The 17,493-nt window shown below is 40.1% G+C and overlaps 1 protein-coding gene across 1 annotated transcript in view; it reads left to right on the top strand.

The window, feature by feature from the left end:
- Positions 1-12,605, top strand: part of LOC306801790 (tyrosine 3-monooxygenase-like) — a 28,912-nt gene extending 16,307 nt beyond the window's left edge. Inside the window, exons 10-12 of the mRNA XM_079305166.1 lie at positions 2,701-2,796; positions 8,104-8,237; positions 9,801-12,605. Of these exons, the coding sequence (XP_079161292.1) occupies positions 2,701-2,796; positions 8,104-8,237; positions 9,801-9,960 (390 nt within the window). The 3' untranslated portion in view covers positions 9,961-12,605. The remainder of the gene's footprint in view (positions 1-2,700; positions 2,797-8,103; positions 8,238-9,800) is intronic.
- Positions 12,606-17,493: the final 4,888 nt, after the last annotated feature.

Genomic DNA, 17,493 nt, shown 5'->3' with positions numbered 1-17,493 from the left:
CTGAGGAAATGCTTACACTTCTTGATTTTTTAAGAGTATATTTCTTAAGATGAGTTTTTTGCAATTTCAGACACAGGATGATCCCAACTCACATTCCAGATTCACCTAAAACACAGTGTGACACCTGTATTTTCTCTTACACAAGATGCAGAGAACCATCATAATTTGGCTCACCTCATATTCATTAACCTCATAAAATAGATGACACTTAAAGCAATTTGGGGGCAGGTACTGCCATTCAGTTCTGAGTCACTAGGCTGTCTGCAGCTGTCAAATGATTTGTGCTTACTGCCATCTCAACTTCTTCTGAAAATCATCTGGAGGCCAAGTGACTTTTTTTCCTGATAATCTCAGCCATTTACCAGTCTTGATGACTTTTTCAGAGAAGGAGAGGAGCCTTACTCTCACCAAATGGGATTCATTTAGTGCAGGGAGTGAATGAGTGGACAGTGTCTCTCCTGAAGTTCCTTACCACAGTCCCACTCAGGAAGGAGCTTGTGGCTCACCTAAAATCCACATACACATACCCAGCCTTAGGTTAGGACTAAGTAAGACTACCATCAAGTGCTGAATCCTTTGTAACTTCATCCAGGTCCTGGACTGGTGATGTGAGGAGCTTATGGCAGTGAGAGTTCTCATTTCTTTTTCCACTGTCTGTGTCTAGAGAGGCTAGAGTGAGATTAAAATCCATGCCTTTGCTAGGGTTAAAAAACTCTAATTCCCAGAGGGCCATTCTGCATCCTTCCCCAGGTCTTGGTGAGCCTGGTTAAGGCCTGTGGTTCATAAAGCATTCCTCTGCAAGAACCTCTTCCTGATCCTGAGCTGAATAGGCCTGGACAAGAGATAGGGTTAAGCTCAGAAGTGTAATGGGTTTCATGTCTGAAACTTTCTTTTAGGGTTTGGGGAGGTAGAACAAGGGCACCTTTTTAAAGGGCTCCCTGCAGTTCAGGGTCTGTGAGAATACAATTTTGTAGGTGCCATTCAAGTATTATTAACAACAAATCTATTCTGGTTTAAAATCCCAATATTCAAATATTTAAAATTTATATACCTATTTTGGGCTTACTGTTTGAGTTCCCTTTCTAAAATGTAAAGAGAAGAACCTGAACTGTATTCATTATCCTGACATGAAAATCTAACATGATTTCTGTGTTTATCTCTGGAAGTCCCTATCATTCCCTGTTTTTCATGAAGAGAATTTTGGTAACTAGCTTAGAAGTTTCTTTAAAGAATCTCAAAATTGTTTGTTGCTGTGGTCTAAAACATTTGTAAGATGAATTTTAAAATGCCATTATTTCATTCAGCCCCATGACTTCTCTAAGCAGGTGGATCCATGCACTAGAGATGGGAAACTGCCAATGTCCTTGTCATCCAGAGTGCCACTAATACATTTTTTGTACTCTATTAAAACAGTGAGAGCTTGAAAGAACCTTACTAACCAAAAGCCAAATACAGGATATCTTAAGAAACGCTGAAAAGAATTCCTCCTCCCCCCATGTCTCATTCTGCAATCAAAAGTTAAATGAAAATATGTGTAAAAGACTTTTCACTGTGAAAGAATTAAGATTATTAACAGAATATAAACATGCCATTCTTTCCTGAATTGTAGAGAAAGCAACTCAGGGTCTTGCAAAAAGAAAAAAAAAAAAAAAGATCCTAGCATGTTGTTTCTTTGATAATAAATTTGAAAGCTAAAACAAAGTCATCAAAATTAAAAGGTGTGTGAGGGAGTGCGAGAGAAAGAAAGATAATGTACAAAAAAAGGCAGAATAGACAGAATAATACAGAGCTTCACATAGTTTTACCAACTGTCTGTGGTTCTTTCATCAGGCTCCTGAAAATGCCATACCTATGAAGCCAAGGTCTGTCCCTGTATATGAGGCAGCAAAGTGCTCTGTGTCTCTAAAGGAACCTTGAAGGATTATGAGACAAAGCATGTTCTTAAAATGCCTCATTTACCATATTTTCCCTTTGCACAATGCCCATCCAGCTTCTCAGAGCATCAGGCTGTGGCCAGGACTTGTCCTCCATTGTCCATTTCCTCAGATTTTATAACAAATGAAGCACTCAAAGTTTGGCAGAGCCAAGAGTTGCTTTCATCCACCTGTTGTCCAGTAGCTAAAGGAAATATGGTCCTAAGTATTTTTTTATCACAAGAAAAGCCCAGAGAAATGTACATTTTCTGCTGGAGCATGGCTGAGATATAATTGGCACAATATGTAAAAAGGTGTTTTCCAACTTTTCTGAATGAGATCACATGGACAAAGGAGGGACACTCTCCTTTCAAGCACTTTTCCAAAGGTCTTGAGCCCTCTGGCAGGCTCTGCCTGTCCTCCTGGGGACTGTGGGTGGAAATCTGTCAACTTCCACTGACTACAGTGATCTGGCTAAGAGGTTGAAGGGTAGCTTGTAACATCTCCAAAGAAAGAAAAGGATATGATGTTATTACCCATGTATTGTCATTCAAAGTTGTTGGTTTTTTTTTAATAAGTGGACAACAAGTTTTGAAAAAACACATGCTATGTTTAGTGTGTGTTATATGCTGAGGGAAAAAAATAATTTTGTTAAAATATGCAACTACAGAATTTGAAGATACAAAGATGTTAAGGAACGAGGATAAAATAAAATTAAAGGAAAGATGACAAGCTTAAAAATTCCTGCCTTTTCAGACTGTTTTTCACAAGTTGTTCTTATTCCCAGCTTTACTGGTTCACTGTGGAGTTTGGCCTCTGCAAGCAAAATGGATTGATCAAAGCTTATGGGGCAGGACTGCTTTCATCTTATGGGGAGCTGATGGTATGTGTCAAATGCATAGTATTGGAACATTTCTGTAATTCACTTCCCTGAACTCTGGTAAAAGCAAACTATGTTTTTCTACAAAATTTAGTATGATTCAAAATTCAGATTTTTCTTTTACAAAGAAATAATTCTCCCTTCACAGTGTAGGGGAAAAGCTACTGTGGTACTGTACCCACCATTCATCTAGAGAGACGAAATGCAGTGAAAGCAACCATCCCATAAAATACTAGATTTGTTTCTTCCTGCTTCTGCTTCAGCTTTGTGTCAAAGCTGACTTTGACACAAAACTCATGTTCCTTTCTGAATTACTCACTAGAGGGCAATATTATGCCTATTATGAGCTTGGCTATTTCGTCCATGCCATTGATATTCACACACATATGAACCAGAAAGGCACCGACTGACTGCACCAAATGAAGTGCAAAGAAACTGGAAATAGCATGGACACTGAAAAGAAAGAAATTGCTTTAGTATTTTTTTTATTCCTAAATACATTTCAAAACTAATGTCAGCTCTAGTTTTACATAAATCAAAATCTGTGATCACAGGTTTCATACTGCCCTGCTTAGGGAGATGAACTGTAGAAAGAGGACTTCTGCACTTTTATAGAAAATGGGTTTCCCCTCCTTGGACCAAACAGCTGATATAACAGATATTAATTGATCCTTAATTATGAAGAGCACTGATGCAAGTGATCACTTTTTAAATGCAAAAGCCCTAAACTGGTATCAGTAGGGCTCAAATGCTTCAAGCTCTGCAGATATTGGACGATTTTTTAAAAACTGGTAAGAGCCAAAGGAAAATAACTACCACTCTTTTCAAGCATTTCTATAAACCAGAAACCTTTTTTCCTTCTTCAGGGGAGGTATATTTTAAGCTTAACACATAAACTCAGCAGCCTAACAGCCAGATACATGATACATTCACACAAAATTGTGAATTAGTATAGCTTGGACTCCCAGAACTGGAGATAGATGGGTTGTCATGACAGTAAACATTTTACAAAACTCTCTGAGTTGTGTACAGGTCAGCCCACCTCCCAGAAATGGACAGGAGGGTAAAACAACATTTTGATATATCTCAAAACATTTCAGGTAGGAGTCCCCACAGAAGGGCAGCTGAAATTAACACAGAGAAAGGGGAACCTTCCCAGATATCAACCTTCACTTTTACCACTTGCTGAGTTTAGCACTGTTTTTCCTCATAACACTTGCAATTTGGAGATTTTTGTGAGGTGGAGAGCTTTCTCTCTTGATAAGCTGGAAGATCTGCATGTTCATTAGCCCTCCAGAGGAATAAACATGACTTCCTTTCTACATAGCAGCCTGATCTCAGCCTGATTGCTCATCAGCTTCACACTATGTACTGCTGAAGCTTTTGTTTATCCAGGAATCCTTCAGTACTTCCTATATTCACTGACAACAAACAGGAAACATAGACTTGCCTTTGGTCAGCCAGTAAAATACAAAAATGTCCAATCAAAGCACAATTCAAGGCAACATTTATTACTATTTATTACATTTATTATTATTTATATTTACTCTGCCTGGCTTAGTACCTTATAGTTTTAAATCAAATTCATTTGCATATTGAACAGGGTACTGAAGGGCAGAGGTAATCATGCTGCTTATATTTATGCAGCTTTCATAGCAATATGCACAGCAAAGTCTATCCTCATGTGGTTACCTCCTTTTACTGTTTGACTCAAACAAAGGTAAAAATCTCATCAGAAATGCTCACTTTTGGTGTCTGGAGTTGAGTGCACCAGATCTATGCTCTCTATTTCCACCCTTTTCTTCCCCAGACACCAACAAGCTCTTCTGCTGTTGGTTAAAAGCCATAGATGAGGACTGCTTGTGTATGAAACTGTGCCATATAGAACAAAAAAGTACAACTGCATCTGAAACTCCCTACCTCTGAGGCTGAGAGTGGAAGTCCTAGCTGTCCTTGAGTTGATAAATGGCAGTTTCTTTGTCATTACTTTTATCACTGGTAATTGCTGGGTAAAGCTACTGGTTAAACTTTTGACAAAGCTGGGTCTACCTCTGTGTTCATCCATCATATTGCTGAAAATACCTGCAGGAGCAATAACATTTATATTCAATAGGTAATAAATAGGATTATATCCCTTTCAGCATGTTCATCTTGTATATAACACCTAAATCTGAGCATGGGCAAGCAGTTAACCAGCAGTTTTGCTCTGCACCCTGCAGAATCCCTTTGTGAGCTCTGCAAGTTCCTCACTGTCCTTCTGGGACAATGGCTTAGTGGTTCTGTGTGCTTCACCTTGAGCTCCCAAAACTAGTTGTGCATAAGTTAATTATACCCATGAACATAAGTGTTGAAATTTCCTTCTTTAGCTGGCTGACTTAATCTTATAGATTTTTATTTAGAACCAATAAAAGTAAAACCAAAAAGTAGAAATATTTCCATTTATTCATTCTAGTCTGCCTGAGCATCTGATTCTAACTTCAGTATAGATACTGGCAAAGTGGATACAGTGGTGAGTCCAATGCCTAAGCACATGCTAGCAAATTGCAAACCTGTACCAACTGCTTCTTTTACAGCTGAAGAGTGAAAATATGTGTAGTGCAGTGCCTGTTTCATAGAAGGGATTTTTTTTAGAAATAAAGCAGTGTCTAGACAGATCTGTTAGAGAAGATGAAGATTGGAAGATAGTGAGGCTCACAATAGACTTCAGTTTATTGCTCTAGATAAGTTTTGTTGCTGCTTGGCAGAAAGCCATTTTCCAAACTAATAATTATCTGTCATTCTTCTCAATGGCCCTAGACACAGACTTCTGCATGGAGGTCCCAGGCTTGGTTCCCTGTCATTTAGCTGATCAACTTATTTGGCAAAGGCCGTGAAGTTTTAGCACATTGTTGGCAGTGAATAGAGCAAATACTGTAGGACTGTCACTGCAGGTCGTGTGTTGAAGGAGACTCACTGCAGCAGCCTGGGCAAGGGAGGGGTTTCCTTGTACCTGGAGGCTTCTGGGCAGGAGTAGCAGCATGATTCAGTCACCAAGGAGGGAATGAGGGCATTACTAATGGTGGGCTAAATAACAACTAAGCAGTGAGAGAGGGCAAGCAGCAGTCATCCTGTTCATGTTATATGAGAACTCAGCATCAGCAAGAAGCCTGGGAACATCCCTGAATTGCAGCCTGGACTGACTCTGTGGGTGTGTGACTGTAACCAAGGGAACCACATCCTGACTATGAAATCTTCAAAACATTTCCCTTTTCTCCACAGCGCCCACTCTTACCAGTTTGAACTCATCTTCAGGTAGATATTTTCTGTGGATGAGTTGATCCTGCCCAAACTCAGGGCATAATTTGTGGGAAAGACAGAGGATGAGAGGTAGAGCTAGACACACTCTGCATGAGTCTTGAATCTCTGTTATCTAACAAAGCATTTAGTAACAGCAGCTAGGTATCAGAAGGATAACCAACCTCAGTTCTAAACTGAGCAGTTGTAATGGGTCTGACTGCTGGCCAGACTTGCCTCCTCTGAACTGTAAGAATTCCTCCCCCAACGCTCTCAGTACTGCACTGTTTATTTCACTATACTCTGTCAGCTGTTCTACATTATCCCAAATGCTTCTTCTGTTAACACTCAGCTGGACTCTGTCCTACATACTGTAAAATCTTATGGCTCATACCACACTTCTGGCAACACTCAGTGCTACATATGCTTTTCTTGCAGCACACCCAGTACTTAACTTGTAGAGGCCTTTAAGGCCATCCGGTTTCGAGCTGAACTTCCACTGAAATCAATGGGATTTCAGTTCTGCTTCAACACTGACAGTATAGTGGGACCCCTGTCAGGTTTTGAGTTACTGAAATCTTTTCCCATTCGTTCCCCAGAGCTTCTAAGATTCTAAGAGCAGCCCATGTTTGTGTATACCAACCATCTTAGATTGTATGGGTGCTATCCAAGGTTTACTCTTCAATTACACACTGCAAATGAAGAGCAAGAAAAACACCATCTTTTATGTATTCTTGGGGGTTTGGGGGTTTTGGGTTTTTTGGGTTTTTTTTGGTTTGTTTGTTGTTTTTTGGTTTTTTATTTAAGCCTGGTATTTGTTTCTACACCAGTTCATTGAAATGCCTAAATATGTGCTTAGAAGTACTGTCTGAATTTTTCAAGCTGGCAGATTGAACTGAAAGTCTTGAGCAGCATCACCCACTCTTACCAGTTATTTACAAGAAATACCTTGAGAGTCAACATTTGGATTATAACATGGTGAAGGGAGCCTTCTGAAGACTGGGGAAGAGGAAAGAGGTAGATTTCAGAGAAAGGGTGGATACCAAGAGACTGTCCCTAGGTGAATGGAGCCCTCTCTCCAGTCTGAAGGTGGAAAAAATGGTTTCACCCTTGACAGGATGAGTTCCTTTTTCCTTTTGGTTTTTAACCAGGACACTTCACCAGCCTGGCCAGCTGGAGGCCCAAACAACTTTTAGGCACATTTGTGATGCAGTTCAAATGCCACTGGAGCTGAGCTAGGCTTAAAGTACCTCTCTTGGGTTTCAGGGGCAGACAAAGTGTTTGGGAGCTCCCTTGAAGCCTAAGCAGAGCTGCCTTCCCAGGACTCTGTACAGGTGCCAAACTGGTGGCTGGTTTAAAACACACTTCCAGTATATGTAAACAAACAATGCAGATGTGGACTGCAGTGTGGACAGAAGTGGCTTCTGTAAGCCTCCTGTCTGCCTGGGGGACAATGTAAAAGAAGAGAAAGAGAAGAATATATAGAAGAACCTCTGTGGATTGAAAAATACAAATGTACACTTGCAGTATAGTGTTTATTTATATCTTGGATTTCAGGGAAGATTTTAGGCTGTTACACTGGCCTGAGAGCTGTGCATAAAATACAAGAAGCATTCTGTCTTCTGTTCCTCATTGCAGCAGGAAGCATGAAATTTGTGACATGGATTCTAAAGTAACACTAAACAGGACTGTGAAACTTCTGTGATACTATTTGAAAAAAAACAGCATGATACATTTTTCTTCTGGATATTTGTATTCTGGGGGGTAGCATAGACTTTACCCCTCCCTGTCTGAGAATATGGCTGTGCTATCCAGTTGTACATCACTGTAATACAGGAAATATATATATATATAAATCTTAAACAAATTATTTGTTTATTAGCTGCTAATTATGAAAATCAGCTCTGACCTATTATGAAAGAACAGGACTTTCTATTACCCCTAACTATTCCCCAAAGAGAATTTCACAGCCCAGCAGGGACTAATTCTTTCTCTGTTCATTCACCTGCTCTAACCGGTGTTGTTCCTGCTACAAAGTATGCTTTGTCTAACAAGCCAGAGCACAAGCCTTTTGATCCAGAAGTGACTGCAGTTCACCCCTATCAGGATCAAACCTTCCAGCCTGTCTATTTCATAGCAGAAAATCTGGAAGATGCCAAGGTCAAGCTTCAGTAAGTAAAGTGTTTGTGGGTGTTTTCGTTGAGGGGGGCACACTGGGTTGGTTATTAATCTCAAATACATCTATTACTGTTGCAAAGCCAGGCTATCTCACTGCATCTGCATAGTGGTTGTTGTACAACAAAGTTAAGCATGAGCTTGTTTATTTCAGAAAAGGTTCACAGAAGTTCAGAATTTATTTTTGCTTAACAATGCTTCATTTTAGCACCTTCTGAAGTAAATTCTGTAAGTGAACTGTGAGAGTGCAATCTCACCCTATGTGTTAGTCCATACAAACAGGAGGTCATGAAGAGCTGATTTACCCAAGGCCACGTGGAAATTTTATAGCAGTCGCTGGAATTAACATGGATCAGCAGGGGGTTTAAAAACAAGATTGCCTTTCTCCTCTGATTATATCTGCAGAAGAATCCAGAATCAGCATTCATGGGCAATCTAATTTCTACAAATTGGCTGTCTGCAGCCCAAATAACATCATTTCAAATTAGCTTGAGGTGTTTTTAAACACCTTTCCTTAACAGTGTGATGTGCAATAAGGATGTTTTTAAAATTTTTTTCCCTTTTTAATTTATTTTATTTTTTTTAAGTAAGCAGGGTTTAAATTCTGGCCTTCATCCCCAACAGTTAGAACAATATGACCAATTCTGGCTGGAGGCAGGATGTTGGTTGTGGAGCGAGCTACTGGGGAGCATGTAGGAGCTGAAATGAGGAATTTATTAGAGGAAGAGAACCTGAGCCAGACTCCTTCCCCGCCTCTTCCCCAGAAGCACTGTCTGCTGGGGCTATAGCTGGGGCTAATTAGGCTCCTCATCTTAAATCTGAACGTTCACATTAAATTTTTAATATGTGTAAAAATGTGGGTGAGAACTCACTGGCAGAAGAGAGAGGACTTGCAAAGCATTTGACTCAGGCAAACCTGCAAAGAACGTATGAGGACAAGAAATACACCACTCTCAGGCATGAAGCTTTTTCATACATTTTTTCAAGACAGTTGCACAGCCAAGGCTGCTCAAAATAACTGAAGGCACAAGAATCTGTCAGCACAGAAAACATAAGGCAACATCAGTACAGGGGGATCCTACCAGCGTGCACTTAATGGAAATATTGTCAAAAATGGCAAGAAATCATGATTTTTCTTTTAATAGAGACAGAAAAATAGCCCAGGATGCCTAGTATCAACAGGTTTTTTGAATATTACACAGAAAGAGCTGCTCCAGGTTATTTCTTGGAAGTGAAGGCGGCAGACATGCTGTGCTCCTGCATTCCTCAGCTTGTGGTTGCAATAACTCTGAATTGTGTGAATGCAGAGCTGTGAGAGCACAGACGGGTCTCAGCCAGCCAGGCTGAGATGAGGCACTGCAGATCCTTGGGGCTGCAAGTGGTTCAGCCGTGGGCAGGATGTGCTGCACCACCAAGCTGAGGAGAAGCAGAGAGGAGGTGTCACAGCATCCTCTGCTCCCCAGTAAGACCATAATTATACCCCAAGAAATGAGGTCCAGCAGGTTTTGCCCCTAAGGAAATGCCTTTTGAACTAGAAACTCTGTCCTGTCTCCCCACAGGAACTACACAATGAAGATCAAGAAGCCTTTCACTCTGCACTATGACCCCTTCACCAGCAGCATAGAGGTTTTGAACCCATCACAGAAAGTCAAGAGGGCACTCCACCAGATGAAAGAGGAACTGAAAAACTTCTGCTTGGCCCTTGAAAACCTCTCTTAAAATCACAGCAGTACATCTCACCTGTCACTGAGATACTTTTAGGGTGTGCTAGTGCTTGAAGGCTTAGTGATGAAGTTATAGTCACAGGCAGAAATCCTAAATGCAAAAACGAGCTCAGTTCAGGTAATCTTCTCACTGTAATTTAGGCTGAAGACTTAGATGAAATAATGAGCTTCTGCTTAGAATGTTTCAATGACAAACAAGACTTACTCCAATTTTTGGTAGGTGATATGAGCTACACCTCTTTGTATAATACTTATGTGTTATAAGACTCCTACAGGTTTTTTTACCTTTTCTTGCCACCTTTTCAAGTTATTTGTCACAAAATAGCATGATTACTTTTCATCCACACAGTGTTGTACTTGCTGCCTCGATGGCACCATCACAACCTCTTAGCTGGCTAGCTGCCTACAGTTAGCAATCCTTCCAGCTGACTCCTTGCTGCTAGCAATTAGCATCAGCTAGTGCCCACAAACTGTGAATGGACCCTTAGAAACAGGCAAATGCAACAGTTTGTTAGAGCAGCACTTCTGCTCACTATTTATTTTTAATACTCATTCAGTAGCCTTGAAATATGACAAAATGATTTCTTGTCACATTTAAAATCACAGAATATTTGTACCTTCATTGAAAGATAAGGCAGAAAATAAAAGGTCCAAGGTACTCTAGCTCTGTCACATACAAGGATGCTTAATTTTAATGGGAAATTAAACTTCCAAGAAGGAAATTCTTGTGTAAGGAAAGATTTGTAAAAAGCCCTTTAGCAAATAAGCTTCCATTGCTTTTTTTTTTCATGGAATTCAGATTCCCCTGGATACTATTAGAAATCTTTGCCTCTTATTGATGTCATGATGATTGTAATAGTGATGAAAAATCCAAATCTATGGAACACCAAGTGGAAAACTGAAGATCAACCACCAGCAGCTGTATAGCTTTGCTATGGAAAAAATATCTGGTATGTTCTGCAACTTATCTCCCTCTCCAGCTCCTGAGATGTGCCTGAAATTTATTTATGTTCCACAGGTCATGTTTCCCAGAATCTGTCTTATTATTGCCTATTCCAGACTTTCATGCTGTTTGTGTCCCCTTCCTTCCTCTACAGTGCACAAATAGAGGGTAGTTCAGGAAAAGAGAAAGATGCTCCAGACCAGAAGGGTTCCCTCTCCCCTTAGGAGCAGTGGGATGGGATCAATTCAGTTTCAGGCATGACATAAGAAGGGAAAATGTGGGTCTCATGGCTGAAGCTGGGTGATAGTTATGTACAAATGTAAAGGTAGATTTATCCTGTGCCACTTAGAAGCTCTACTATATTTATTCAAAATTGTGTTTAGCACACGGCTGCCTTGTCCACTGCTACCCACCACCTGCCAGTGTACAGTATCCAAGCTCTGAGGAAAATGTGAGGTGCTTTGGCTCTTGATGGAAAATGAGTTATTGGGAAGTTAATTACCATCTCTGCCTGAACTCCTCACTGTGGGATAGGAACATGTACACAGACAGTCACTACAGAGCAACCCGGAGGCTGTTATTTCATACAGACTTTATCTCACTGTGATTTTTCCACTTGTCAGGCTCTATAGAAACTGTTTTATTAAAGTTAATAGAATGCTGGTTCTTACAGCTTCATGTCTACTGCACTTCTGAAAATTTTCCCATGAGCAGGAATATTCAGGATCTGTGAATCTCTTGCAACTGCTCCATTTTATTAAAAGCGGTGATGCTGAAAAGTTTGGAAGTATCTTGGCAAAAATGGCTATGAGACCCCTTTCCTCCTAACAGCAGAAACATCCCAAGCTCCTTTTTTATTTTAATTTTTTAAAAAATTCTACTCCAGGAAAACACTTGCATATCATAAACCATGTTTTGCTAGAAATTCAGCCAGGGACAGAGCCGAAGTGAATTCCTGTGCTTCCAGTACATTTCTGCTGTGATGGAAGATGATTTCTCAGCATGATTTTATGGGTTTAATTCTACTTATCCTGCTCATAAACACACACACACACACACACACACGCACATGTACACACACAAATACCATTTCTTCTCAAAGCAATTGGTTTTCTTACATATTGTAATAATTTATCTGACTGCTTCCTGCCAATTGGTGCATAGGCAAAAATATTTGATAGCTCACAACATATTGTTTTCAGAAGTATTATTTTCATCAATCAGTTCTTTTTCAGTGAAAATTGAATCATGCTCCAATTCTGTGTGTTTTCCTTTTCTTTCTTTTTAAGTGGAAGATAATGCCAGAGCGGAAGAGCTATCAAAATATTTTCTATAGACAGACTCTCTGGGCCATAGGGTCTTTTTCATGTATTCCCTCTGAAACAGTTCAATGTGGAATTTAGACTTGAGTTTGGCTATTACTCAGAACAGACCTATATTTGGAAGAAATGAGAGACCTGATGGATTTGTTTTGCCCAAGGCCTCACACTTTCTTTGGAGGGACTCCAGGCCCGCCCACACACCCTTGTCTTTTCCAGGTTCTGTAGCAAGGAGAGAAAAAGAAACCATTTTGGAGCCAGATACTCCTACCCTTACACATGCTGAGTAGTACCCAGCCTCTCAAGCAATCCCAGTGACAGCACTGAGCCTGTTTAAGGTGCTGCACACAGGCAATAAGAGCAAGGTTATCAAAACCACTGTGGGTGTACTTGCTTTTTCCTTGCCTTAGTGACAATCAGCTGGCATACAGGGCTAGGGTAGGCTGCAGTGAAACTTGGTCAAGCTGCAAAAGTAGTGGGTTTGGCTACCTGAACTTTTAAGATGCATAAATGTTTTTCCAAAGGAGGTAAATCTTTCCCTGATTGCTCAGGCAGAACCTACACCAGGCTAGCCATGCTTGACACTCCCCTCCAAGAAGGTCCAAATTCTTTTCTTTTGATTCAGTGTAGTGATAAAATAAGGGCTACATCCTTATGAGTTACAGTGGTCATTCTGCTCTTCCAATAGTCATTCCTTCATTTCCTCACAGAAGCCAACAAGTACCTCATCCTCCTGTCAGTCTAAGGCAGCAGTGATGGGAAAGGCAGGGATGGGGCCTCCTGATGAAAATAATGGCACAGAGGGAAAAGCACCAACCAGTAAAAATATGTCTTTTTGTCAGTTTGCGTTTCAGCAGTTTCATATTAATCTTGCACAAAAAAGGTTCCAAAGCCAAGTAAAACACATCTTGTGACTTGAAACTGAACTGATGAACTCCCCATGGGTCCTTTGCTGATCCCGATAAACTTATTTTTCCTAGATGGAGTGCATTTAGAACAAAATAGTGTATGTTATTAAATCTGTATTGTGCTGTTCAGTTATACATGGGAGAGTTAGTAAATTCAGTTTGTGGGTTCGGGTTTGTGTTGTTTTTTGGCTAACCAAGTCTGTCCTCTACCAATTTTGGTCCACCTTCAAGCCTCCAGCTGCTTCACTGCTTCCCTGCAGATTTGCTAGTGATGCCAAGGGTACCACTGTGTAAGGAGAATACACAGTTATGCAATTTGGGGAATTTGGCAGGACAGCAAGAGGAAATTTAGGCTGGCCTCCCACCCACTCCCATGAGAAATAGTATTGTATTACAAGGCAGAGCTGTCATCCTCAGAAAGACCTTCTCAATCACTTCCCTCTGGTTCCCTTAACATTTTGATCTTTGTACTACCTGGTGAATAGAAACCTTTCTTAACCACTCCAAGAAATGCTGGAGTGGGAGGGATGAGTAGAGGAAAAAAAAGAAAAAGAAAAAGACCTTCCAAGAAAAGAAACTTCATTACCCTCAGTCTTTTTTGTCTCTGCTGATCCATGAAGAAGAAAATCAAGCTTCCATGCAAAAGGTAGTGTACTGACAAAGAAACCTACACCATTAAATTCTTCCATGTACACTTCACACATGAGGATCTCCTTACACCCACCACTGAAATGCCATGACTCCCCCAGTGAATCATGATCACCAATTCACTGTGCACAGAAGTGTTACCTGACTTTTTGAGTCAGGAAATGAAGCCACCAGGAAAAACCCTGCAGCAGCTTTGCCTTACGCACCTACTGCAAAAACAGAAGGTTCTCTGGAGCCTGCTTCCATAGATATCCTACAGTATGGAGAAATTCCAGTTGGCACAGAAACAGAGGGGCACATACACACATCCCCAGTCATCTCACCCACCACTAATCAGGAGTTTATATGTGGGCTTTGAGATTCAGTCAGAAGACATTGCTTCGCAGCATTCTTCAGCTGGCACACGATCAGAGGTTGGCAGAAAGGGTTATTGGCTGTATCATATTAAATATACATTAGGTTTGGGTGAAGCTGGTGGCTGAGGCCCAAAGAGAAAGCAAATCTCTGGCACCCTCTCCCACCACACAAATTCCCCAGGGGAAAAGAAAGACAGACTAGAAAGGGAGCAGAAAGGCTGACAACTGGCAGAGCAAAGGCATGAAGAACAGAAAGGACCAGTAGATGTGCCTGAAACATGTTTGCTTTGCATAGACTGTTCCATTTTATTTGAGAAACATTTCTCTCTGAACAGGAACATTTTAGCATAAATGATGAAATTTTGTACCTGTGAGAGTGTGGAGGAGTCAAGGTCACTTAAGACTTTTTAACCCTGCCTGAGGAATGTTAGACTTACCTAAACTTTGAACATGGGATATAAAAGATAAAGAGCAGATAAAGAGATCTTTAGAAAAGAGGTTTTTGTGTGGTGGAAAACAACACGCCGAAAAAGGCACCAAGTCTTGTGTAGGGTCTAGAAAGCACCTTATGAAAAACAGCTAAGGGAGATGGGTTTGTTTAGTAAGAAGAAGAGGAGGCTTGGGTGGACCTCATCCTGAAAAGAGGCTGAAGGGAGGTGGGGATCATTCTCTTCCACTGTGCCTGCAGTGAGAGGACAAGAGGAAATGACCTTCAGCAGAGACAGGGGAGATTCAGACTTGATATCTAAAAGATCTGGTCCCTGCTAGGGTGGGCAGACATTGAAATAGGTTGCCCAGGAAGGTGATGGAGTCCCCATCCCTGGTGTTCAAGAAGTGTCTGGATCTGGTGCTGGGGGATGTGGCTTAGTCCTTCAGGAGTTACAGTGGTAGTGCTGGGTAGACAGAAGGACTGGATGATCTTGATGGTCTCTTCCAACCTTAAAAATTCTATGATTCTACAATTCTGTAAAAATTGAAGCTGACAAGGCTTGCTACCTTGCAAGACACAAGAGTCCTAAATTTTGAGTGAAGGAAAGGTGAAAGCGAGCAGCTGGCCAAGCACTGCCTTCTCAGCAGAAGACTGAAATTACTGTTGCTGTAACTCTATGCTAGATGCTGTCTTTTACCCTGTTTAACAATTTTGTCAAGAGCTTTTTTATGTACTTTAGTTTAAAATGTTTTTTATTGATCCCTTTGATTTGTGATTGCAAATGGGGAAAATTAGCTCATTGAACATGAGAAAGTTCAAGATTATTTTCCCAGGGTTTTGAGTGAAATTTGAGCAACACATGGACCTTCTTAAAGTCAAACCTGGCCCTTGATGAAGGCAATTAAGACCTGGCAAAATGGTTACACTTGGGTAAAGAAGGTGACAGCTACCATCTGATGCATCCAAAACAAGTCTCCACTCCCATCCACAACCAGTGGTGTTAATCTTCAAGTTATGTCTTTCACAACATTGACTGTGATACATTTAAACACAAATATCTAAATACAAAACACAGCACCTAAAAATTGTCAGGTACAGTAACTAGAAGAATCCTGCCTTAAGACAATTTTGGACACCATTTACAATGGTGTGTTCTATTTCAGTTGTTGTTGAAGATGTGGAGTTTGGGCATGGTATGCAATAAAAAGGATGTTCTGCTGACTTTAGTGAAGCCAGTTTGACTGATTTCACTTGCAGACTTAGAATCAACAGCTAAATTTGTGTTGAGCAGGCTAATAGCTAGAATGTGGCAGTAAAAATAGAGGATCCATTTACAGTCATAGCACTGTGCAGATTTAGTACTTGCCTATTATATTTACTAACAGAGGAAAAAAAAAAACCCAACTATCAGTATTATGAAATATTTCTTGAAGTGGTAGACTGGCACACTTTAGATCCTTTGATATAAACAGACAATTCATATTAATTCATAGAAGGAAAATATCTATTAATGTGTTAATTAACAGATGCTGCCTTTAATAACATCTCACAAGATGATAAGATGATCGTGTTTTGTACAAGGCTGTTAGGAGCAATCTCAATAGAACCTGTAAAATTAAATTTTTTTTAAAAAGGGGGAAAAAAAGGAAAAAAAAGCAAAAAGGCCTGTTTTTAAGTATTTCCTGAATGAATCCCAAAACTGATGGGTTAGAAATGGAATGTGTGTTGGATGATGATATGAATTTTGTACAGTGTTTAATTCTTATACTTCAGACATTTCAATTTGGTTCTGACTCTTGAATTAGTTCATGTTTCTTGGTTTAAATTTGAGTAAACAACATGATTTAACTCGATTCCTGTGTCTCTAGTGACCTACAAAGGCAGGCTTTGCAACTGAATCTGAGGTTTAGCCCCTTTGTGAAATACTGTGCGAGCTGCAGGGAAGTTGAGGAGGAAGGAGTGTTGTAAATGAAACTTGCTAGCCACTGTTGCTTAGAAACTTTCCTTCAATTATAATCTTTGTCCTTGGGCAGAAAACAAATTAAAGGTCATCAGAGTGGGTTTTCTGTTACAGATGTATCATCCAATATTGCTATCATGTGCATACACAGTTTGGGAATGATTCCACCCCATCACTAATGTGGTACTGGCTTTCTGACTATATTGGCAGTCTGGGCAATTTCTCTGTACTTTGTAATACATCATTAATTTCTGTACTGCTATATTACTCAGTTAAATGGAGCTAAAGATAAATTCAGAAAAAAATTAATGGAGAAAATTGACTTCCTATTGCCTTGACATCTCCATTTGTCCAAGAACTAGGCTGAAAACATAAGTAAAGAAGCAATGATGTCATTATACAGAAAGCTTGAGAACACATCACCGTTTACTGCTTAAATGGAAAATATGGACTCTACAAAGAATTTCCTGATAAACTCCTGCAAATTCTTCCTCACACTCAAGAAATTTACCAAAGCCTTAGAGTGTTGACTAACAGCTAAAGACACTAAAATTATTACAGAGGACTGTGAGGCCCTGCATGATTCATAATGATGGCTTAGTTCTGTATTAAGCTGATAAAATGGCATTACAACAGAATTTCAGAAGAGCTGTCTTAGGCTATGCTATATGGTAGACTATGTTGCCTGAGAATTCAGGCAAGGAAGTTCATGTATTTTGCTTTGTAATATAACAGATTTGAGATTGTGAAATCCTGTTTATATTTGTGTGAAACACAGAGAAAGATAAATTGTATCATTTAGGAAACATGGAGCAGGAGGAAATATTTTTTTTACATAAGGAGCAATGCTGATATAAGTGAGGAAGAAGGTACTCATGTAGCTGAGGGCACCAACCAAAACCATCAAGAACTGTTTTACTCTGAATTCCTCCTACAGCACCATCACAGTCTTCCGCTAGCAATT

This window comes from Erithacus rubecula, assembly GCF_903797595.1.
Source record: "Erithacus rubecula genome assembly, chromosome: 4".
Lineage (NCBI taxonomy): Eukaryota > Metazoa > Chordata > Aves > Passeriformes > Muscicapidae > Erithacus > Erithacus rubecula.
The sequence above is the reverse complement of the archived record's forward strand: the minus strand, read 5'-3'. Positions and strand labels throughout refer to the sequence as shown.